The sequence below is a fragment of the Perna viridis genome, chromosome 8 (assembly GCF_037379345.1).
Source record: "Perna viridis isolate PV_CMFRI_1.1 ecotype Kerala chromosome 8, ASM3737934v1, whole genome shotgun sequence".
NCBI lineage: Eukaryota > Metazoa > Mollusca > Bivalvia > Mytilida > Mytilidae > Perna > Perna viridis.
Window position 1 is genome coordinate 25,725,048 of NC_142452.1, and position 25,271 is coordinate 25,750,318.

At 33.7% G+C, this 25,271-nt stretch overlaps 2 protein-coding genes and 1 pseudogene across 2 annotated transcripts; 2 read left to right on the top strand and 1 right to left on the bottom strand.

The window, feature by feature from the left end:
- Nucleotides 1–623: 623 nt before the first annotated feature.
- On the bottom strand, nucleotides 624–6,063 carry LOC148609985 (uncharacterized). Its single transcript, XM_088541718.1, has 2 exons — nucleotides 3,576–6,063; nucleotides 624–2,680 (listed from the first exon to the last, which is right to left on the bottom strand). The coding sequence occupies exons 1-2, from the start codon at nucleotides 5,313–5,315 to the stop codon at nucleotides 2,468–2,470; spliced, it is 1,953 nt and encodes a 650-aa protein (XP_088397844.1). The 5' UTR covers nucleotides 5,316–6,063; the 3' UTR covers nucleotides 624–2,467.
- Nucleotides 6,064–8,707: 2,644 nt separating this feature from the next.
- LOC148609986 (vitelline envelope sperm lysin receptor-like) lies at nucleotides 8,708–14,779 on the top strand. Its single transcript, XM_088541117.1, has 9 exons — nucleotides 8,708–8,793; nucleotides 9,064–9,114; nucleotides 10,168–10,204; nucleotides 10,882–11,072; nucleotides 11,605–11,762; nucleotides 12,870–13,018; nucleotides 13,435–13,522; nucleotides 14,065–14,224; nucleotides 14,681–14,779. The coding sequence occupies exons 1-9, from the start codon at nucleotides 8,773–8,775 to the stop codon at nucleotides 14,717–14,719; spliced, it is 894 nt and encodes a 297-aa protein (XP_088397243.1). The 5' UTR covers nucleotides 8,708–8,772; the 3' UTR covers nucleotides 14,720–14,779.
- Nucleotides 14,780–16,146: 1,367 nt separating this feature from the next.
- On the top strand, nucleotides 16,147–24,824 carry LOC148609987 (uncharacterized; annotated as a pseudogene).
- Nucleotides 24,825–25,271: the final 447 nt, after the last annotated feature.

Sequence of the window (25,271 nt, forward strand, 5' to 3'; positions counted from 1 at the left end):
AGCATAACCTTACTGAGAAACCAATCCTTCAATTCCCTTTGTCATCTAGATTTGAAAGACTTTGAACCCAAAGAAATTACTCTCAGTAAAAAAAGCTATAGAAAAGAATAATTGTTTGTTCATATAATGAACACTGCATTTTCAGCCAAGGAGCTGCCTAAAATAGTGTCACCTTTGTGGAACTTGCATCACATGTTCATGTAGGAAAAAATAATGATTTTACAGTTAAACAGGAACAAAACACCTTAACAAGAATCCTGAGCCAATGCCCACTACTGATACTGCTGCACCTCACCTTGAATATCAGGGAAGGATCCAGACACTTTGTAAAGGAGGAGTCCTAGGACATTATTTTTCGCTTTTTGTCAATTTTACACAAAGCGACAAATTTTCCAATGAAAATGGGGGTGTAACCCCTTGCACCCCCCCCCTCTGGATACGCTGCTGAATATATGGTCAAAATATGAACCCAGATGTTACAAGGAAAGTTATTGCTAAAGCCAGAAATCAAATCCCACTATAGCTTTATTAAGCTGCTCTAAAAATATCAAGGGACTTTGACAAGTGCATACATAACTGAAAAATAGTATACCTTTGGTGTGGGAGTAAAAATAAAAGCTATGCAATTTTATGTTCTGTTTTATTTGATAATGTGCATGATAACAAAAATTCAACAGCTACTCGTAGCAATATTACAATAGGAATATTGCAATGCATAAAAATAAAATGCCGCTTTTGTTGTAATGGGACCTATATTGTATTAAACAAAAAAAAATGTGTCATAAAACTGTCTACATGTAAAATTAAAACTCCAAATACTTTCACACTGTCATTTCTAAGATTATTTAAGTGTCTATTGGTTAAAAATTATTTGGCATTTTACACAACCATCACATACTTTTTGCAACTGTCATGTAATACATGTGTGTAAAACATCTCATCAAAATATGTTTTGATATAAAATTTTGATTTAAATAAACAAAATTTGTCAATTTACTATATATACCAGCAATTTATCAGGTTTTTCGGAAAACCACAAAATCTCAATTTTTTTCTTTTAAAAATTGAATTGTGAAACCACAGAATGAAATGATAAAATTATTGATTCATTTGAAGGATCAACATGTACTTTTAAACTGATTAACCACAGTAGGACAATAATTGCTAAAAATAGACTGCTTACATGATGCAATCATGGTTATATTATATCAAGCTGAACTGTAGCTTTATTTTAACGTGACTTAATGCATACTTTCACAAAAATAAAATACTATCAATTAAAAAATTTCTGCATTCATTGAAATAACTAACAGTAGTGTTGAAATCCTTGTAAATGTTTTACCCTCAAAAAGGTAATACTTCAAATAACCAAATGTTAACATAAATTTCCAAATTCTAATTGAACACAGTAATATTTTCTTTCCTGTTAACAAAACTTTATGTACCAACAACTGTCAGTTTAAATTTTTAGTTTTGTACAATCTCCCTAATATCTTCCTCATTAATTTCCACCAAATTTGAAGTTGCTTTAAGAAAAGGTTATGAAACTGCATTAATAATTATGAGGAATGTATTCATGGATTTTTATCATCAAGAATCTGAAATAATGGAAAAAAATAGAGAATATCATTGAATACTAGAGTATCCACACATGTACATGCATAGACATAGTGTACCACGAAATACATGTACATAAAACTGAGTGAATATCACAACTTCTGAATATCAAATCTACAGACTAATGCAAGTCACTAACATTATTACAAGCATTGCATGAAGCAACAAATAAACTGACAAATTTCAATCAACCTGTAACTAGAACTTTACTCTCTACCATGGAGTCATTTCTTTGCCTCCATTGTGTCTCCTTCAGTAAAAATCAAGATAAAATAGATTCATTTCAATATTTTTCTGTACCTAACCAAAATGCTAGTTGTATATGCATCTTTGTTAGTAATTGGAAGAATTACAAATATATGTTGAAATGGTGACTCCATTGTAATTGGTTGGAGACATCTCACCTCCACAGTGGAGAATGAAAAAAAAACATCAAGTGAAAGTAGTGTATATATATACTGAAAACCAAGTTTTTGAACAGCTTAATTATTCAGAAAACTTACATGTACATGTATGCAGACTGAATCAGTGTGTTTTAAACTTGCTTTTTAAAATACATGTACATGTAATTATTATACATTTAACATAAACACTACTCCCTACCCCCCAAAAAAAACAAATTAAGAACATTTACTAAATTAAAAAAATCGAAAACGTAAGTTGTATTACTAACTTGTATCATTACTGCTAAGTTTTCAGATATGTTCAAATGCCAACACTATATTTAGAGTAAAATTACAGTTTATGAAATTAACATCAACAATCATGACTGCATAAAGATATTGCATTTTTTCATCACAAAAACTGACTATTGTACATTGTATGTTAAAATAATATTCCGTATCAAATTTTAACGCTCTGTCAATCTTTCATACACCTTTAATCTGTGTTCTGCAGATAATACTGGAGCAAGAATTTTTTCGACTTCTGATATACGTTTCTGGAACCTCTCACGATCTAGTCCATACTGGTACCATTGACCTTTTCTGGCTTCTTGATATTCCTCCGCCCAGTCTGTTTCTATGAAGACTTCTGTAAGGTTACTTTCTTCAGCAAAATGAACCTGAAAAATAAAATTTTAAATATTTAAACATTGCACAATGTTCTTGCAGGAACTGCATGTACCCAGTACACTGTATTGTGTACATCTGATGATCATAACATGAATTTTGCAAAGCTTTTCCTACAGTTGTTAAATGGGTCTTGGTCTTTTCTGTAATAATATGATGACTGATGCTTTCCTGTTTAACATTTTTTACAAAAATGAAGTTTTTATTGTTTTCTGGATATTCTCCTTTTTTGACAGTACCATCATGACCATACATTTACATAAATGCATATAAATGTATATAAAATGTACATATAATAATCTCAAACTCTAATGCTTGCAAAGATAATAGATCTTTTGTTTTAGTTAACTTTAACAACCGAATGTTTTAAATCTTCACGCAAATATACGTAAGAATGTTAAAATCAGTAGTTTATTGCATTTTTAGTGGTACATGTACAACAAAAAATGAACATGATGATATTCAGACAATTCAGACATACCCCTATCGAACTTGTCTCATTCCTATCAAATTTTTCTCTGCCAAAACGTTTTTTTAAATTAGAAATGATAAAAAAAAAAGTTTTGATCTTCTCACAATCACCACTCATAATCTTTGGGAATTCTTTACTTCTCTCACTACCCTAAATGTCATGAAATAACCATTTTTTTTACCAAATAAAAGTTCTTCTCTATCTTTATGGTATAAAATACTAAATTTTTCGTCCCCATTATGGTATGTTTCTTACTTGGTACAATGTACATTGTACATGAACCTATCACACTGTTTGTATTTTACAAGGGAGTCTAACCTATGCAATGCCCAAGTTATGACATGTACATTGTACAGTGCATGATACAGCGAAAACCACAATAATGTAAATTCAAATTTCAAGTATGACCGACTTACCTTCTTTATAATTTGGTCTGACTTTTCTCTGTGAAGGCTACAAGTGGAAGGTTTCCGACTAATCTGGATTTGCCATCGTAGGTTGACTTCTTTCAGTTCTTTAGAGCATTCTTCATCTTGAAGTTGTTTTATAGGACAAATAACACTAAGATTTAAAGGCATGTCAAATTCATCTGCCATTTCAGAATCTGAGTAATTTCCATCATCAAAAGTTTCATCATCACCTTCAGAGAAGTCACTAAAATCAGCTGACTCGTTGAATGATATAAAAAAGGGTTTGCTGGAATGTTTGTTGTCATTCTCTGGACTTAAGCCAAGCATGAATGCAATTGCAGAATTTTGGCACTTAGGTGGTGAAGTTTCAGCCTGATGTTCTTCTGAATCTGAATTTTCTTCACATTTTTTGGGCTTAGGGCGTCGCCTTCTTTTGCTCTTCTTCTTATTGTCTTTTCTAATAAATAAAATGAATGATTTGTCTTTTTCATTTGTCTCATTATCCTGACAGTCAGTAGTTCCACTTTTGCTCTGAGGTTGAAAAGAATTTATTTTAATCTGAAAATGTGCACTGTCCACAGAATTTGCACATGATTCAGTTCTTGAATCCTCATCAGCTACCATTGTTATATCACAGTAAGCAATGTCACTTTTCTGATCTTCATCTTCCTTTTTTGGTGTGTGAATTTGAGCAACATAGGATTCACAATTCTGATTACCACTGGAAGGTTCAACAAATGAATCATTTTTCAAGTTCTGCCCTTCAACTTGTGCAATTATGGACTCACTTTTAACTTGCTTGTCATTTTGTAAATGAACAGCATGTTCATTGTTAATGTGCTTTGTAAAATTATTTTCTAGTTCATTTTCCTCTTGTTCTTCCCAGCAATCAGGCACAGCTTGTGAAAGTTTTTCATCATCTTCATTGTCAGAACACAAATCTGACCAGTGATTAACCACTGGCAGAATATCATGAGAATCAGAATTACCCTCTGAACTTTCTGCATACAAATTAAATCCATCCAGCACCTTTTCTTCCCCTGCCATACTTTCTTTTGGAAGTTCAGTCTGGATTATGGTGTTTTTAGGACTAGAAGCACAACTTTTGTCTGTAGAGGTATTTTCTTTCATTGTTTTATCACAGGTATTCTTCAGATAGTTATGGCTGACCATTCTTTTATTAGATCCACACTGACTATTGCTAGAAATTCCTTTAAAGAACTTTTGTCTGAATTTATTTTGATAGCACCTATTTAAGTTACAATATGTCATTTTTGGAATGTACGAATGATGCGACATATTTACAGAATTACTTGATGCTTTTGGTACACCTGGCACGAATGTTGAAGCCATGACAGCTGGATGGAATGTCGTGGGCATTACTGGATTCCAACTTATGGGTGCTTGTTTGAATTTATTGTCTTTCACTGAAAAATTGCTTCTTTTCTGGCTATCAACCATTGAGTTTGAGGTTTCAACTGGTTTCATGTTCATTAAGTCTTTAATAAGAGTATATGAACAAGAACTGTCATTAGCAGACATATTATTTTGAAGTGAGTTCAAAGATTTTTTGCCCAGCATCGTTTTCAAATTTACTCCACTCCAGTTCAACGTTGAATCAGTGTTGAGTCTTGATCCAACTTCAAGCATACTAGGACTATCTGACGAAATTTCACCCGTACTATCAAGTCTTTGAATTGGTACCCGTGTTACGTGCGAAACGTCATGGCGCTTCCCATATGGCATAACGTTAAAAAGTTATTTGACAGATTCAACCGTATAGCTTTTCGAACAATGATACCGGCCTTTAAAAGCTGGAGGAGTGTTGGCGAAGTAGTATTTTTCCAATGAAAAGTCAACTTCTCTTCTGTCAACTGAATTATCAAGTCCGTGTTCACAATCCAACCAATATCCGCCAAAATGAAAGTCCGTTGTGTTTGAAATAATTGTCTCCTTTCCACTATTATTATTTAATATACCGACACTGAATGTTAGTTTGCTTAGTCCATACATTTTGAATAATTCTAAAACTTTACCTTTCTGCTTTCTCGGTTTAAAATGATTGAGTTAGTGGTAAACATGTTGCTATTTTATGTCCACATTGGATAATTCCCGGAAGTTCTCGAACGCCTAGAAACATCTTCTATCGCCAAAATAGTTCTGTGTTGAGTTCATGTTCATTGAGAATGGAATAAATGCATTATAAAAGAGTTAATATAAACGAATAAGACGTTTTGATCTATGTAATCTCATTATATTGTCGACAAAATAAAAACTTCACAACTAATTCTGAAAGTAGAATCAGCGCAGTAACTTTATATATCTATTTTTAGTAAAATATTTCCAATGTCATGGACAATTTATATTGCATCAGCTTCTATCATTTGATGAAAAACAGCATATAGTACATAAAATAGCATTGGTGTCTTTTTCTTTTTGAATAAAATAAAAGATTTACTCATTTCAAACCAATGTAAGGGTTTTTAAACACCACGTTTTACAGGGTTTCCCAATGGTATTTTTTGCTAAAAATAGATTTGTTTCGATGACGTCATAGTCAAATGATACAATTGTACAACGAATCATAATTCACTTGAATATTGTGAATCATTTGAATATAAAATTGGAACTCCTTCAAATATATATTAAAATATTTTGAACTAACTTGGGGTCTTACTTAAGAGAAACAAAAATTAAACCATCACCTTCTCTATTTACAGATCAGGCGCGTAGCTGCCGTTAGGCAAAAAAGCCTTTGCCTGCACTTAATTTTGCCTTTTTTTTTTTTAGATAAAATACATCCAGGAGAGGCATATATGATGCTCTAAAACGCTATATCCGCGGAGCTTCGAGGGGGGCTTCGCCCCTGGACCCCCTACCAGGGCTCCGCCCCAGACCCCCTGCCGTAATTTTGCCTACACTTCAATTTGGCCTCAGCTACGCGCCTGCAGATTCATGGATAATGACGCATAACCCACACAAGTCGAAGTCAAGTAAACTTTATTTAAAGTCGATATGTATATCAAACAATAACCATAAGCTCTGTAGAGCTTTTAAAATCGGTATAAATAAAACACATGACATACATATTAACTGAAATCAACATGACATACAAATTATAAATGACATGCAAGTAATCAAGCACATAAAAAGCACTATAACAAAAGCAATGCAGACTAAATTTGAAAGTAGATGTTACTAAGCAGCTAAAAGCATAAAAATTAACATGCCAGCAAGATTAAAATAATAAATTGAAAATTTTAAGGAGATGATGTTGCATCTGTCAGTTGGGTAAGCCAAACTATTAACAGAAGGAACAAGAACACCCCTTCCCCTCCCACTTATTTATCAAACTTTTAAATTGATCAAGGCTCATGTCCCCTCTTAATTCATTTGGAAGTTCAGTTTAGCTGCCCCATAGCTGACAGAGTGCAGGCAATACCTGGTTGTGTTTACTCTTGGTATGTTCACCAAGTTTGTATACCTAAAAGAGTAAGAACTTTCTTTACAGTTATCATATCGTGTAAGTATACAGGAGTAAGTTTGTTTATTATTTTATATACATGTATAGCTAAACATCTCAATCGTCTAATTCTTAAGGATGGCATCTTAGACTTCATTAACAACTCTTCATATGTACTTTTTTCATCATTATAAATAAAGCGTAAAGCCCTTTCTCGAATCTTTTCTAACTTTTTGTACAGCTTTAATTACAAAAATGCCATACTAATGGACAACAGTTGAAATTTGCCAGTATAAAAGAATAATATATTGTAAGTTTACAAAATTTACTTAAATGATTTCCAATTCTTTTTAATACATTTAATTGTTGTGATGCCTTTTTACATATATTAGAGATATGGCTAGTAAAGTTCAATTTAAAATCAAATGTTATACCAAGTAGATACCAAGTACCACACATAATCAGACTACTGTTCTTATAATAGCGACAGATAGGACAACAAGTTTAGATGTACGTGCCTATGTTTTCCCTCTCAAACAATTTTCAATCGTAGACATGTAGTATAGACAAACAGCTTTGAAACTTATGATTGATTGATTGATTGGTTGATTGTTGGGGTTTAACGCCCGAGCAGCAATATTTCAGCTATATTCAGCCGATGAACATGAAATGATTAATAAAATGAACATTAAATGATGATAAAATGAAAAAAAGGGTCGACAATTTTTTATTGCCACAAGAAAAAGGGAGGGATTAGTAGGATCGGGCAATTAGCCTCCAGTGGCGGAGCGCGAAGGTTCCCACTCCTTTCGAATACCACAGCAGGGTTCTTTAACGGGCAAGGAACGCCGCATCTTTCCCAACACGGTGCACCACTATGGCTTGCGGTCAGGTTTTTCGTATTATATCCAGACGACCCCAGCATGTAACACGCGAGGGGTACCCCATTCCACCACCTAGGACACACAACCCAGTTGCTTTGTAGGCAGGGCGCACTAGCCCCCGGCTAGGGTTCTGAGCACTCTTTACTCGCCTTTTACAACAAGCTTAACACTGTTGCAGGCCTATTCCTTTAACACCCGAACCTGCAGGGGCTCCTTTGAAACTTATGAATTCTATATTTATTTCTCAGATGACACGTTCAAATTGCATGTCTGCGAGCATGTCTAGTATTTACAGAATACACAAATATGCGATTTCATAGGGAAAAGGTAGCCGATCGGAACCTTATCTAAAATTGAATCTACAAAAAGTTATCCAAAATATGTAAAACGAGAAAGGAAATTCCATGCTGAAAATTATATGTTCACCGCTAGCACTTTTTCACAAAATTAACGAAATTTTTCAACAAAAGACGGGGGAACCACACCTCAGAATCCGCTGGGTCCGCTGCTGTATAATTGGCAAGATGTTTTTTTTTTTTCAAACCGTTCACCCACCCCATTCTGAAGCATACGTATATATCCCATTATGACTTTCTGTATATATATATAAATCAATTGAAAGAGTAATCAATGGAACCAAAGTTATAGCGGTAATCAAAAGAATGTAATCCAGGGACAAAGACCAGACAATTGAAGCGCGAGTTATCCTTCGTTTGTCATATGATAGTCCATCTATAAAGCCGAACGAGTGCACCTTCTGTTTTTGCGCATGTACTCGATTGTACCTTTGGTTTTGGTAATCGAGAACACACTATTAATCTTTGAAAGGTTACTGTACAAAGCTCCTGAATTCAAAATGACTACGCATAACAGGAGGGTAAAGTAATTACTGTAAATAAATTGAAACGTGTTCACTTCCAATTACCACAATTCTTTAACAGGCTTTAAAAATAAAAAAAATGTCATCACCAAATTCAAAATAGTGGAAAATGGGTAACATTAACGTATTTGTTTTTGTTTTATCACATGTGCTGTTATATTTATAATGGAATTAATGTCCATTCAGTTATTAAAAACAGCAAATATATATAAGGGTTCGAAATGTTGTCATAACATTTAGATTCAATTTTTTCATTTTTTTTTTCAGACTGTTTATCCTTGGTTTCAGATTTTAATCGGTTTCTACTTATACACACAGGTAAGCGATGGGTAGATTGAGCACGAGGAATGATGTAGCGAACAATTTATTTCAAAGGGTATAGGGTCAAACTTGAATCATTGAATATTATAAATATACTTTTATTAGACAGATTCAGAAAATACATATATATAGCAACCATGGCTTTTCACGGTCAATATTGGTCGATTAGATATAAATAGGTTGGAGACGAGTCCCACCATTTGGGGCACTACTTTGCCTTTGTTGAGATTGTTATCCATTATAAAAGTAGATAGTTATGGAGTTTACTATATTTTGAAGACCTGTTCCCAACCTGTTTATTTACTTGATGTTTCAGGGTTGATACGGTATACTAGATTAATGTTTCAGGGTTGATACGGTAGTACATTAATTAGCTACACGTCTTTATTTACCACTTTGTTAAATACAAAATGTACGTGAATACACTTAATTGTGCGTGAATACTTTTTCAAACATGTAGACGTCAATTGGTTGTCAATCCACTTATAAAAAATAATGATAATCATTAGTTCTTTTCACTCTTCACGTAGACGTACTCCCAAACAGTGGGGAAACGCTCTCGGACCCACGTGGGGTCTTGGAGTAGGCCAGAGTGTCAACATAGCAGCCCAGCCGCTAGTAGGACATACTCTGACTGAGTTCTTCGGTCGGGTATCCCGAAGGCTGGGCTCCGCAACCAACAGACATTTACTAACAGAATCACTGTAAGGGGCGGTCGTGCGAGATCCGTGAGGATAGTCAAGACCGTAATAACCCCAAATCATCATTAGTTCTTTATTTAACGATGGTAACTCATTTAACATACAAAAATATACTTCCATCGAGATCTAAATCAGTGCGTTTGTGGACATAACTTCATAGGCGGACAAAAAAAGGGCGCGCATACCGCAGCGCTTCCATTCGGTATTTCTGGATCCGCCGCTTCACTATCATAGCCCCTCCTCTAGCAATGATCATGGTAATGTACCTCTGTCACTATATTGATCGTGTTGAGAACATGCATACGACCTTGTTGTTTGTTTTCAAACATGTTTACAATTTCCCTTCCAGATTGGCTGCTTAATAAATGATGGGGTAACCTTACACTGTGAGTACCGTCTAATTTTTGCCATATAGCACAGTGTTATAGGCCAATAATTTCCATTATAATATATAGCTTTGATTTAGGCAATTGGAACTACGTTATTCCTAGACAATATATTCTCTCTTTAAATATATCAATTAAAAGAGTGTATTTGCATTGCATTTGTGCCTACTTTTGAAAAATTGTAATCTTTAATTTTGGACTTTTGTCTCCACCAGAAGGTGGGTACCGGTATGTCTAAACATAGACCTGCAATTAAAATAATTATAAGTCTCTGGTCTAACATAGTACAAAATAAACTCCTCCGCTGTCAGAACTTCTCAAACTTTTTCATGACACTAATGGTTATTAAGCGTAAAAGCTTCAATGGCCGAGTAGTTCCGATTGTCTCCTCCGTAGACCAGCATTACACCGCTTTATAACTTGATTTTTATAACACCTGTACAAGATATTGCATACGGAATATCGAATTAAAGAAATACAAATAGGGAAGACGCATAGTAAAATAGAACAAACAAATAAAAACATAACTCCTTCTCATACCCACCGAGCATCGTGGAACACAAATTCCGCTGTTGTTTCTGGGGATATTCATAAGTCGTCGTTGACTGCTCTATCCTGCAAGCTTCAAACTGGACTTGTGTTCTTACACGATTCATAAGAAACTCTTTAAATTGCAGTGGACATAGTCTGTGGGGAAAATACATCAGAAATAGCCAATGTGACGTTCCTCACTGATGTAGATTATGTGCAAGCCGTCGCTTTCTGTAGTAACCGTACCGAGAAGGAGTTGATAAAGATAGATGAATTCCGAAGTTACATCGAAGTTAGCTATCCTGGGGGCCCCGAAGATGTTGGATGTCAATTCATGGTAATTAAATGTTAGAAAATGTATGTGCATTTTTTTGTAACATCGCTGTACTAGGCGCTACGCTCTCGTGCAGTAAGTGCCAATCTTACTGAATTTACGGGACTTTTAAACTTAAAAATGGTGTATCATGTCGTTTATTGAAATATAATCACGCGAGCAGTGAAATATTTTCGTAATGAATTGTTTACAGATGTGTTTTTGAACCTTATATTTTACACCCACAGCATTGCTCAAAGTGATTCTTTAAAATACTAGTGATCTAGCTCTTGTACTGTCCATAATATCCGTGCATTGTAAGGTTCCTTTGATATCAAATAATCTAAGCGACGTAAGGCAAATTCACCAGTCTTTGACAATACTGCTGTTTGATGACACCCCTCTTTACGTTTATTAGAAAACGCATGGATTTGTTATTGAAGTATTCAACATAGAAATTAAAGTTACCCCTGTTTTAAGATTTTACAGAACGCACATATTTGGTATTGAAGTATTCAACATAGAAATTAAAGTTGCCTGTGTTTAACCTTTTTAGAGAACGCACGGGCTCGGTGTCGAAGTATTCAACATAAACATTGAAGTTGCGTCGTTGGTAAATGGCACGCTAATTTTAAACTATGAAGATGTTTTCTCAATGACTTGTTCATTTGGCGACGAAATGGATGAAGTTACCGAAAAGACTATTGATGACAGGTATTTCAGTTTGGATTGTTAGTCTCGTCCTTGAATTAATGTTGATCCGTTGAAAACATTCAAGTCAAAAACTGATTTGTTCTTTGTTTGCTACTTTCAGGTACATCAGTGTGATGCTAAGTAATCAGAATATAGGTTTGATTTTGGTCGCTACTTAAGAAATAGTTAGCATCAATTTGTATCTACGTGGTTATAGTCGATAAGATGTTACAGTCTTTACTCTAACCACTTTCTATGCTTATTGAATGGGAGTAAGAGTTCCCATTCTTTTGAATTCATACAGTCATGAGACGAGATAGAAAGCAATAAAAATTTTAAAATAAAGAGAAAAGAATGTTGATTTGTTTTTAATATAGTATTTTGAACATATATTCATATTCATCGACTTTGAACAGAAAAATCCTTGTTCTCTCTGACATCATCAACAGTTTAACATTACATTGGATCAAATTCAAAATGGGGATATTTTTACTCGTAGTCGTCCATATCATAGGGTCTGTCGAGTTCTACATGGGCAATCTTTAAAAACAAGTTGAGTTACCGGTTGGTTATGTACTTGCACAATGATATGGCTTTCAGAGTGGTTTTCTTTTGCCTAAAATATAATATGTCTGTTTCCTGCTGTCCCACCAACCCTATATTTTGTGCTACCCCCCAAAAAAAATTACAGCTTTTTTTACTGAAGCTCCGCTCAAGACCATTAATTCAATGTAAAATGCTGTTGAAAAATAAAAGAATTTTCCTATTTACCGATCCTTTTTTGTTAGGAGCAGGAAACAAGACAAATATGTTTTTGGCCCCATGAACTCATCTCCACGCATTTCTCTGTACTAAGTTTATTCAGCTATATACATGGAGGCTGAATAGTGGATCTCTGCTTTGATAATTTCAGATAATATTTGTAAACTTGAATAAAAGTAATACCATATTAAACAAATCTGATATACAACGTGCAGGGTTTTCCATTTCCTATTTGCAGAGTGTACATGTCCCATTAGATGCCATATTTTTGTTGTTTTAATTGTATGCAATAAAACGTAAACTATTAAATATGATTCATAGTATTTATCTAATTATCGTAACGGACCTGTATTGTACATATTTCAGTGGTTTCCCAGCACTCAGTCTTCCACAGATTATGGGCGATAACATGACTACTACATTGTTTCTGGATGTCATCGATTACCATAAGAAAAGTTTAACTGGGCAACGTATCCCAATCGGTAAACCTGTGCGTTTGAAGGGTGTATTAGATGGTATGTTTGGTGATCGATTATTGTTTAAGTCAGTCAGATAGACAGACCATACATCTAGAAACACGAATGTCCAGTGCTTGTGTTGCTGTAAATAAGAAATCAAATTGGTGAAAAGTGTCATTAATTCAAAAATCATAGAATGCAGAGTTCACTCTGCAGATGCAAATACTAATAAAGAAGTAAGAAACTTAAACAAAATAAAAAAAAATATCAATTGAAGAATGACAGCTTAGCTAAGTCTGCTCTTACAGATGAATAAGCACAGTCTTCGAGGTTTAGAACAACCTTTTGTTATAATCGGTGCACGTTTTCAAAGTGTGGTTCATTTCATGGCTATTAGCAGTCACATATCAAATATTTATGACATATTTAGCATTTCGAAGTACTTGTGCTAAATTGCTTATACCTTTTTTCAGTTACCGTTAATGAAACTGCGCCGAGGGCATTCAGCTGTAAGGCACTGAGTTACGATGAAAAATCGTCTTATGATTTACTCATCGGAGGGTGAGTCCATTTAACTGTAGTGTTCGAAAGGGTGCTTGACGTATTTTTACCCATCGAAGCGCGAGTGTATAGCTGTAGTGTAGTACGAACGGTGTGTTTGATTTTTTTATACATCCCGGCGTGAGTAAATAAGGGCAATCGAGTACAAACGATGTGTTGCTTTTTTTCACATCGGGGGCATGAGTATATAACTAGCGTTTTACGCCGGAAGTAGTGTTGGATGTACTTTTTACGCAAATTGGAGCGTGAGCGTATCAGAGGTGTTCGATGTTTTTTTTTTTCACATCGGGCGCTAGTTTTTAACTGCACTGCAATACGAAATATTTTTAAGCAGATATCAATCAAAGCTTTTACAGAACATTCTCTTGAAAGTCGCAAACCATTACTTCATAATTCTTTGCTTGTTTTTTTTCTTATTGCTCATTTTAAAGAAAAACATTCCTGTCCAATGCCTGTTGGTGCGACTCGATATCTCTATAGAAAACAGAGCACTTCATAGATTTTGAAACGGAAACTATAAATTTATTTGTAATGAATTTTAGATGCGGTGATGGAAGGATATTTCCGAAAGATTATGGATTTGTGACAGACGGCAATATTGCCTACAGTCCATTCTTTAAAGCCTTCCGAATGGAGGGGGACGTGTTTATTAAATTCCAGTGTCAGTTTACCGTCTGCACAAAACCTGGAGGATGTGATGGGGTATATACAATCATACATTTACTATAATGCCTGCATTGTATACATGTATCTTTATACCGGCTACAAAGACGGGTTGTATATTGATAAGAATTTTCATCATTCTGTCTGTCCGTCTGCCACGATTTTGTTAATCTTGTCTATTTCAAAACCTGTTCTCATAAAACTTAGTTAAGTTATGATGTTCTGCACGAATTCCATGTATTTTGATTTTTGTTGGGTAATTATTTGAGCTTTTTTAAAAGTACATCAGTAAATTCAAATATTTATTTTTTTCTATTTTTTAATGTCAAGGCTAATTGGTTTCCATTACCAAACATTTGGCTTGCATTTAAATAGTACATTTTAGGCTATACATCTTTTGTAGCCGCAGCTCCCTCGAAACCATTTAATGAGTCTTTATAACGAACAACTATATAACTATGCATGTTTATGTCGTCATTTTATTATTTTTTTCAGAATTCCTGTTTCAAGTCGACGAAAAAGATGATAATTTAAAGGAACTATATTCCTAATTGTGATTGTGAATTTATCAAATGTCAGAGAATTACATATATGGTTGTCGATTTAGCGTAGTTAATTCCCCCCCCCCCCAACTGCCTCGGTAGTTTCATGATAGGGTGCTCGCCTTGAGTACGGGAGACCTCGGCCGGGTCACACCAAAGACTTTAAACTAGAGTGACAACAGGTTGACTCAGAGTCAGAATAACATGTCTGACTGGGAAGGCATGCCTTCCTACGTGTTGTTGCTTCTGTCAACTAGCACAGTCATGAAAGTTCCGGCTTAACGTGTAGTATATAGCAAGGTCTGTTCGATTGGTCATTCGTTCTGGTCCTCTAACATAAGACTTTTAAATCATAATCATTTTTATTTATTTCCTTACACACACTCAATAAATTTAAAATTCAAAAATGAGGTAAGAGTAACATGACCATAACGTATTATTTTACTTGTCTACTATTTTTATCAGTCTGGTACAGATATCTAAGTTCACTTCACCTACAGGGTGGACTAGTGGTTTTTGAATGCATATAGTCACTATTGTGAAAACGGGCTGTTTAGTGAAGTTATAACACAAAAGTCATGCTTATGTTTCGTATGTGTTCTTTGTGGGAATACTACAAAAATTGAGCACACTGAATGATTTTGAAACTTGCTTGTCGAGATCATTTTATCAGTAAAGATGTTTACTTCTAGAAGCTGGCAATTGATGAAAACGTTTGATCAAAATGGCATAACACACAGGCGTTTTTTGAAAAGGATTAAGCTAGTTTAAGAATATAGTCATCACAATTTTGACATTATATGGACTTGTTATGATGTTGTCATTTTACCATGAGAACATATTTGATCACACTGTCGTACATACATTTCCTTTTAACTTGGATTTGACATCATATCAAAACGACTAGGTAGTTCTTACCCTACCGATGCACCTGATCAATATTTAAGTGACGTCCGTGTATCGTTTATTCATCAGATTTTGTGCGTATTCTTTCAGTTAATTTGTTATTCATGGTCTTTCGTGTGTTTCACATATGAATAGCAGTGATTTATCGGGTGTTCTCTGTGTAATTAAATTCAATATTTATATGAGAAATAAATTAGGTAATTTCATGCACTTTCAGACTTTCCTCCGTCAAAGATTCACATCACGAATTTCATTCCACTGATAATAAAACTTTAAATTTTATTTTGAAAATAGAAGTCAATTATGCGGAAAATCTATGTGATAAATAACATAATCAATTAATGATCGTGAAAAACCCAATTATTCTCGTGTCAAGACCCGTGCGCAAAACGAGTTCTCGTTTGGCGCACTTGTTAAATCTAAGTGTTTTTCGATCTTCGTGACTCATGGTCTTATTTTGGTTATTCAATATTTCCAATTACTTATTCTTGGTCTAGTGTGTGTTTTCGTATTATGTTTTTATCATGGTCTCCTTGCTTATCTTTTCAAAAGAAGAAAAGTTTAGATTTTCGAGTTTTGTCAGCAGCTGTTTATAATTGTAGAATGTTTGATAATTTTACAGAGACTGTGATAGGACTTGTAGACTTATGAGCTTTATTTAGATCACACGTTCTTAAAATAGGAAAATACGGTCAACCTAATCTAGCACAACATTTTGTAAGGAAATGTATAATGCAGATTATGCTGAAGACAAAATACTTATTGCAGCAAAAATAACTTCTGTTAAAGTACTCATATCAAACAAATAGTCATCTGATACGGGAAAACTTCTTCAAGGCAAAATCTAAGACCCTGCCAAGTTTTCATCCCCTTATTGCCAGTGGTGTAATGAAAATGACAACAGCAGAGAACATTGCTCGGTCAGGTTTAAGCTATATGGTCGTGCCCCGTGCAGGTCCGGGTGTCAAAAGAATAGGCCTGCAGCAGCGCTAAGCTTGTCGTAAAAAGCGACTAAATAGTGCTCAGAAACCTAGCCAGGGGCTAGGCGCTCTGCCCACAGAGCAACTGGGATGTGTGCCCCAGATGGTGGAATGGGGTACCCCTGGCGTGTTACATGCTGGGGTTGTCAAGCTATAATACGGAAAACCTGACCGCAAACCATAGTGGTGCACCGTGTTGGGAAAGATGCCACGTTCCTCGCACGTTAAAGAACCCTGCTGGGGTATTCGATACGAGTAGGAACCTTTGCGCTCCGCCACAGGAGGCTAAATTGCCCGACCCTACCCATCCCTCCCTTTTTCTGGTGGTAATCTAAATTTGTCGACCCTGTTGCCCTTGTGTCCCATCCCTTTTTTGTTTCATCATTTCATGTTCATTTTATCATCCACTTCATGTTCATCGTCTGAATATAGCTGAAATATTGCTGCTCGGACGTTAAACCCCAACAAACAAACAAACAAACATATATATGGTCGTAAAGAAAAGATGGTCTTCTTGATGTACTTACGTCAAAAGACATTTTTGGAAAAACCAATGGTTTCAAATGAAAAAAAAATAAGTACATGTATCATCTGTGGTACAAAAACTACGCAGAATTATTCCTATTTTTGCAGAATTATGTTAATGTGTTTATTAGTTCATTTGAACCAAAGTTTTGTATGTGTCGTTTAGGACTTATGTATCCCATGCTTTGAGGGCAGTGTGTATATAGTGAACATGGTGTCCGTTCTTCTGTACAACTTTTCTGTTCGATTTTGACGGAAGTTCTATATACTGTGTAAATACATGTATGCCTATTGCGGGATTGGATTGCAGACTCAAGTCTGTGCAACTTTTTTTGTAATATGACCACATATTAAGATCATAAACTTTCTGGGTTTGGGATCGGTTGTTCTTAGTGAGCTTTACTACCAATTATTGTAAGGCCGCAAAAAATATGCGGTCGTATAATGTTTTGGTGCACTTTAAGTCCTCGTCTGGGGACACTTTGTTTCCATGCGATAACTTTGCTTGTGGTAGACTGATTGTTCTGAAGTTTGGATGTGATTTTATTAACCACTGAAGGAAAAATCCTTTTACTTTGTTTAATATTTGGCCTAATTTCGAAATGTTTTTATCGGATTCCTCATAAAAACCCCTGCTTGCGTTTTTCAATCAGATCTGAGATAGACCAAAAATGAAAGAGTCAATTTTTTGGGGGTTAGGCCCCTTTGACCCTTTATAACTCAAAAACTGTATGGGATATTTTTGAAATGTTTTGATTGAATTAAACATTTTGTGCAATATACTGTCCAAAACAGTTTTGTCCATAATGAATTGCAAGTCCCTATGCTTAAGTGTTCCAAAAACTAATACTGTGTCTAAACTTGCCCCAACTGTTGAGGATTTGAGCACTGCGGTTGTATCATGCTGCGCTCGACGAAGCTTTTTATTCTACCTTGGTAACAAGTGATAACCTATACCTATATAAGAAGGATTGGATTATTTAAGTATGTTTTCATTACAACAAATGTACTGCATGAAATCTTTTTTTTTTTTGGAGGGGGTGGGTTAAAGAAAAACAAACACATAAATAACTTCGTGAATGCCCTAGATTACAGCATTAATTGTATAGAGAAAGCAACATTTTGAAAAATTTGGTTTACCCCAGAAAACGAGGTATATAAAAGTCAACTTATGAATATATCTAATTTTGATTATTCATACTTAAATGTCAGCCTTATTATTTATTAAAAATATTCCACTGGTTACCAAATTAAGCAGGCAAATTTCTCATGGATAGAAGTAAAACAATCCGGAAGGTTAAGGACAACAATCAACCTTGATTTAGTGATAAATATAAAGAGAATAAAGGAAGAAATTCCACAAAGTCAGAGAGCGATGTAGTTTAAAAAAAATGAAAAACAGAAAAATAATGAAAAAGACAAAAACGATATTTCTGTAGATACATTGTACGATTTTTCCTAGAACTAAACGAGAAAGAAGACATGGATGAAAATGAAACTTTTGATTTTTAAAGTTTTGTTAACAACTTACTACGTGAATTGAATGAATTCCTTAATGGTCCAATCACTGAGGACGAGATAGTTAAAACTATTAGAAATCTAAAATATGGCAAAGCCCGTGGAGTTGATGACTTTCTTAAAGTATCTTAAAAACACCGTTTTGGAGCTAACCCCTGTATACTTAACAAATAATTTAGTACTCGATACAGGTATTGTACTATAGCTTTGATCACAAGGTATTATTGTACCTATTTATAAGAACAAAGATTGGTATCGGACCTGAATATTTATAGAGGAATGACACTAAAGTCAAGCTTAAAGAAAACCTTCTCAGCCAGTTTGAAAGACTTGCAGTTTTTTTAATGAGATTGAGCTCTTATCAGATTGGATTTCTAAAGGGTTATTCTACTTTTGACAACATTTTTGTGTTACACTCTCTTTAAGCTTTATATTTTTCAAAAGGTAAAAAACTATGTCGTACAGTTGTTGACTTTCAAAAAGCATTTGACACAATTTGGTAAACTTACAATATCAGAAATAAAGGAAGATATGCAAAAAGCATTGAATGTGTTTGCTAATAACTGTAACGAATGGAAGTGAAAAGACAAAAGTTGTTGTCCTCAGTTAAAGTAAGTGTAAACAACATTTTCAAATTCAAATATATTACAAAAATATGGAAATAGTAGTGTCGTATACATATCTAGGCACGGTTTTCAATTAAAATGGCACTATTGCAAGAAACCTAATAGATCAAGCCCAAAATATGCTAAATTATACAAAAGGGTATGTGCTTTTTTAAATGCCAATATCATATGTAAGTGAATGTGTTAAGATATAAATTTGAATTTGTTTGTATTCATATATTTTATGATATTGACTGTTATGTGTATTGCTTGTTGCATTTGTCTTATTTATTTTGTCCTCTTATACACCTACTATGTCTGAAGCTATCAATAAATCTTGTATTGACTTGCATTTACTGTTAGCTGAAATGAAGGAAAGTTTGAAAGAATGTTTTCATATCTTTCTTGATTACAAAAAAAAAAAAAAAAAAAAAAAAAAAAAAAAAAAAAAAAAAAAAAAAAAGAAAAAAGCCGTAGCAAACTCCATTATGTTACTAGGTAAGACTGTTAAGTTGGACGGTCTTCCTCTGTATATAGATACTTCTACCTTTATTAAAAAAATCTTTTACATTTTAACTTCAATCTACATGTGTACTGTGCAGTATGGGAGTCATTGCACATTAAAGCCATAAATGTATACAATTTATCTCTCTTTAGAGACACAAAACCATAACATTCTTTTAGTCCGCTTTGAGTAAATAAATATGTTCAGTTTTGTCATCTGATCTGTACTGTAAACTCTTTGTATATGATAATGAAACCTTTTCCAGTTTGTTCTGGGCCAATTATGAACATAACTCTTGTTTAAATAAAACTACAAGGCCATATACAATGAAGTCATTATGATTATAGAATTAGAAACATCCATGGAATTTTGGACGTTGCTATACATTCAGTAGTTAAAAATACCATTTCGGTCAATAAATTTACTAAATTTAACAATCTATTCCTTTACTATTAGGGCTGAAGGGCCAGAGCAGGTTGTTATCTATAAATTTACGCAAATGTTGCTTTTGGCGTAAGAATACAAGCGTGCACAATAAAATATATTAGTCATTAAGATTGCATGTATGTTTAATTTTGTCTAACAACATTCACATTCATAAAACAAAACTGATATTGATAAATTAAAAAATTCTAATTATATTATTTGTTATATTCGCATTACACAAAGTCTCTATAAAAGAAAATGATTTTGTTGTGTAGTCATTTATATACGACAGTTGCTTACTAGTACGTTCAAACATCAGGTAAAATAACACTTTGATATCGGAATGTTTCTGAACAACTTGAAAGAACTCAGTGTAGTTACATTACATATTACTTATACCAGTGAGTTATTGTTAATGTGTGCCGTTGAAGTACTGACGTTATTCATATTAATATCGGTTCCTATTTTTGCAATTGATGATTAGTTGTCATACATCTATGATTGGACCAATAGCAAAATGGAACGAACTTTGATAAGGATTGTACTGGCACAATAATGATTTCATATTTAAAAAAATTAATATCAATTAACGATTTTTATAATACATATATTTAAGGCTTGTTTGATTATGTAGATAGTTAAACATAGTGTGCTATTTATGAGTAGGTATTCTTTCACCTTGCAATATGAAAATCTGTATTGAAACTGTATAAATGGGTAGAGTTAACAAAACAGTTTAAAAGGGAGCTCAAGTTATTCATGTCACTCCATATATATTACAGTAATCAAATTAAAAAGTATAACAAATTAAAGAAGAACTTAGGGTATATTTTTTTCAGTTTATAATGCACAAGATTGATAACGGTCACAACAAAATTACTGAACACTAGTCCGATCCATTATCGAGCCAAGTCCAAGATAAAACTGAATATATATATATCTTTCATCGCCGGAGTAGCTAATACCGCAGTGAAAATAATTTTTGATGTGAATGACAATGCATATTAATCGTGATATAGAGCTGATGGTTGCTTGCATTCAGTACACAGGAATATCATAGCTTATATGGAATTATTATTCTTTTTGGTGAGTGTTTAAAAATTAATGTCAAAAGTAGAAAGAAAATACATGTATTTATATTACACATTTACACAGTCAAGGTCCAGCAGCTTGTTTATTAATTCAGACCAAATGATTTTATATCAACTTAGTTACAAGACTTAAGTGTGAATTCCATCTTGCAATAATAGTATTTATTCCTTTTCAGCAATATATTCAATATTCATAAATTAAAACCCGAAAAGTAGAAAATACGGAATGTTTAGGACCGACCATGACATTCATAAACGGTATCAACTTATTATTAAGATTTAGGTCATGCATTTAATTGTGTCTCCCATTAAGACTTTGGAATAACATGTGATTAACTCTCGAATTTCAAGATTGAAGTAAGTTTTACTAATTTTTTGTTTATTTTTTACACTCGGCAAGAAAACATTGAATAAATATTCATTGTAGAAATGCGCGTGTTTAAGTCATCTTACGTAGTTGGATAATATATCTTATTATAATAAGGCATACAAATTGTTCTATTCAGACACAGCATGAAGCATTTCAGAACAATCTAATGTTCATTCATATTACCTTTTTAACTTGCAAGATTTTTCCCGTTACAAATTCTTTCGTGATCATGAATGCTAAAATCCGATTGGCTAATATGATAGATCAATATGGTAAATGGAATTTTGGATGTCCTACGTGCATTGATCGAAGTGAAAAAAGGTCTTACCTTGATTGGAAAATGATAAAACCGAATGTCTAAATGTTTTTGGAAATATCATTTTTGTTGTGATCTTGGATTATCTCATTTTTACAATTGTCATTTGAATTTAAAAAATAATAATAAAAGTGAGCCAAAGATAGTCTGGACCCTCCTTGTAAAACAACTGGGTCTCCTTTTGATTTTCGCTGTTATAAATGTTACATATTTTGCAGCGCTGCAAAATCAGACTATGCCATACTAGCTACCTTCTAGCTGCCCAAGTTTCCTCATTAAAAACTATGAAGAAGAAGTGTCTTAAAACAAAATCTGTATCCGCCCGGGAATACGCTACCAAAATAATGTCAGCGAATTTTGTGTCAAATAAAAATTATAAAATCATCATATTCTTACAAGCAGAAAGTTTAATTTTTCTCAATCAAACCATCATATTCACTACATATGCTAAATTCAAGAAATATTCCCCTTGCAGATGAATGTCTTCAAAAGTGAACATTTTAATATGTCACTAATAATTAATTTTTAATCGCAAATCAGTAAATCATCAGATGCCACTCGAAACATAAGTGTAAACTAAATTATCGAATTATACTATGGCTAATCATGTATATAATTGGCATACCATCTGCAGTTCTTCATAAGAGCCATAATTGGAATGAATTTTATGATACACAATTTAATTATATAAAATAGCCACAAATTCAGCTCTAGTCTACCCGATTAGTGTCAGTTAGGTTGTGCGAAGAAAATTAAACAAGTTGTATATGTGGTTAGAAGAACAAAGGTTAAAAAAAGATTAAAAGTAGCAAAATAGAGTAAAAGTTATCTCCCAATCCCTGTCAATTTTTTGCCGTTCTAAATACTATCGAAATATCATTCAAATTCACGTAAAAATCAGATCTTGTTAATTCTTTCTCCACATCCCTTCAGCACCAGCGTATGGCGTGTTCATATCACAACTGATACATTATGCCAGAGCTTGCCGAAACTAAGCAGACTTTTTTTGTATCGCGCTAGAACTCTAACAAATAGGCTTCTGGAACAGGGTTATGTTGCTACAAGATTGAAGTCATCCCCAAAGACGTTTTATGGTCGTCACCATGAACTCGTGGATCGTTGCGGTGTATCCATCTGCACAATGAAAACGGATTTATTCAACGGGTCATAGTTTTCCTTTCCTTGTTTGTCTACCCCAGACTTGAATTTTTATGAGCAACTCGGCGGGTGATTCTAGAAAAGCAGAGGACGCTTACCCTACCGATGCATCTGGTCCATGCTCCCAGTTTATAGTGTCCGAGTTGCTCATTTGCTTTTGTTACTTTGTATGTATGATTTTAGTTATTTTATGTTATTTGTTGTGTATATCTGTTTTCAATGTCTGGTTACTGTCCCTGGATTATATTCTTTTGATTACCGCTATAACATTCGTCTGTGTATCAATGGCGAAAGTCGTCTTCATGTAGCTCTATGTTCATTATTATTGGTAAGAATGCATCGATCTTTGGAGTGAGAATGCATTCAAAACAAAGTTCGTTATTAACAGTCTAATGAGTTCTTCAAAAGAAAAGTTTTATGTTGATATGTCCGAAGGTTGTTTATTTGACTCACAGGTTACGTATTTAGGAAGAATGAAGACAATATTAGATATTATAAATTTATGACATTATTGAAGCAACTATTTGCATTATAACTTAATACATAAAGTTATACATGTAGCCTTTGTGTTCATCTAAAACATCATTTACTCTCTATGGGCTATGTTATAACTTAAATTTTAGTACTTTTTTTTTCTTTTCCAAAAACTTTTCAAAATGGTTCCAAATTTTCAGATTATGCGGTTCAAATGCATTGGTCTATTAATTCTACAATATATGGCTGTGTGAATTTCTCAAATTGCATACTAGTGCTTACTTTCAAATTTAGTCATATAAATAAAAAAAAAAAAAAAACTGTATGGGATGTTCTATATCAGATATTTAATGACAATAACGCTTAATCAAATAAACTCTGGTTTGATCTACCCCGATCCGCTGAGTCGGATTTGAAATGAGCTAGCTCATAGACACACTAAACTTCTTGAACTTATTGTTTTAACCCAAAGGACGAACAGTCTTAAATATGTCAAATATTGCTCAAGTTTAGGCTAAACCGTAATTAACAATGTTAGAGTCTAAGGTATGTCCTGCACTCTGGGCGGAACCCCACCACTATAATGTAGACTACAATAACATATTGTATATATTATCTACAGCACAGAAAAAACATGGAATAAAAAAATATCATATTAAAAGAGCAATGATGTATAAAGAGATATGATGAATATATCAGAGACACAAGCCCCCCCCCCACCCCCTAAAAAAAGTCAACTCAAGGCCACCCCTAGTTCTTTAATGGATGACGAGGAAACCCTCACACTACAGGGTAGGCTGCAGCTGAACCTAAAACAACATTGTACACAGGTGCACCGAAATAGTTGCACACATATAGTCCAACAACATAAAGGTAATCTGGGAGTGAAAACGAAACAATACATGCAGAAGTCAGATTCCTGATTTCGGACAGACGCAACAATGCAGCAGAGTTAAATAGTTTTACCTTGACGTAATCACAACCCTTCACCTTTTAAATATAGCTACTGTGTTCAAGAGCAGTTTAAACCTACAAAAAGGTATGCCCTCACTCTATTTAAAAACATTGCTAAAGAAAGATTTAAATGGGCAAAAATCGCCCAAAAATTAATTAGTCTACAAAATGATATGCAAAATATATATAAAAGTTCTTCATGTTGTATTATGAATACTGTTAGATACAATGTTTTTGCCTTTTTTTCAGGAAAAAGTTTAAAAGGCTGAGAAAGCTACTTTGGTTTGCAGGTAGAATTTTTTATACATCATGGGACGAAAAACACCGCTATATGTCTGGTTTGCAAAATACAATGGAAAGTAAGTGTATGATTATTTGAAAAAAAAAACAAAACAAAACAAACAAACAAACAAACAAAAACAAACAAAAACAAAAAAACCCCAAAAAACAAAACAAAACAAAACAAACAAAAACAAAACAAAACAAAAAGGAAACAAAGAAACAACTAAAAATGTTTTTCTAACTAATTTTCCTTATCCATTTAGAGAATAGTTTTAGAACCTTGCTTATTTTTTAAATTTGTTTTCTTGTTTAAAACTTCATTATCATTATTACAATTTTAAGTTTATTAAGTTTAGACACAGATTTACTTTAACAAAGATCACCGTAAAATCAATTATAGGCGATGTCACTGATCCCAATGACAAGAAAACGGT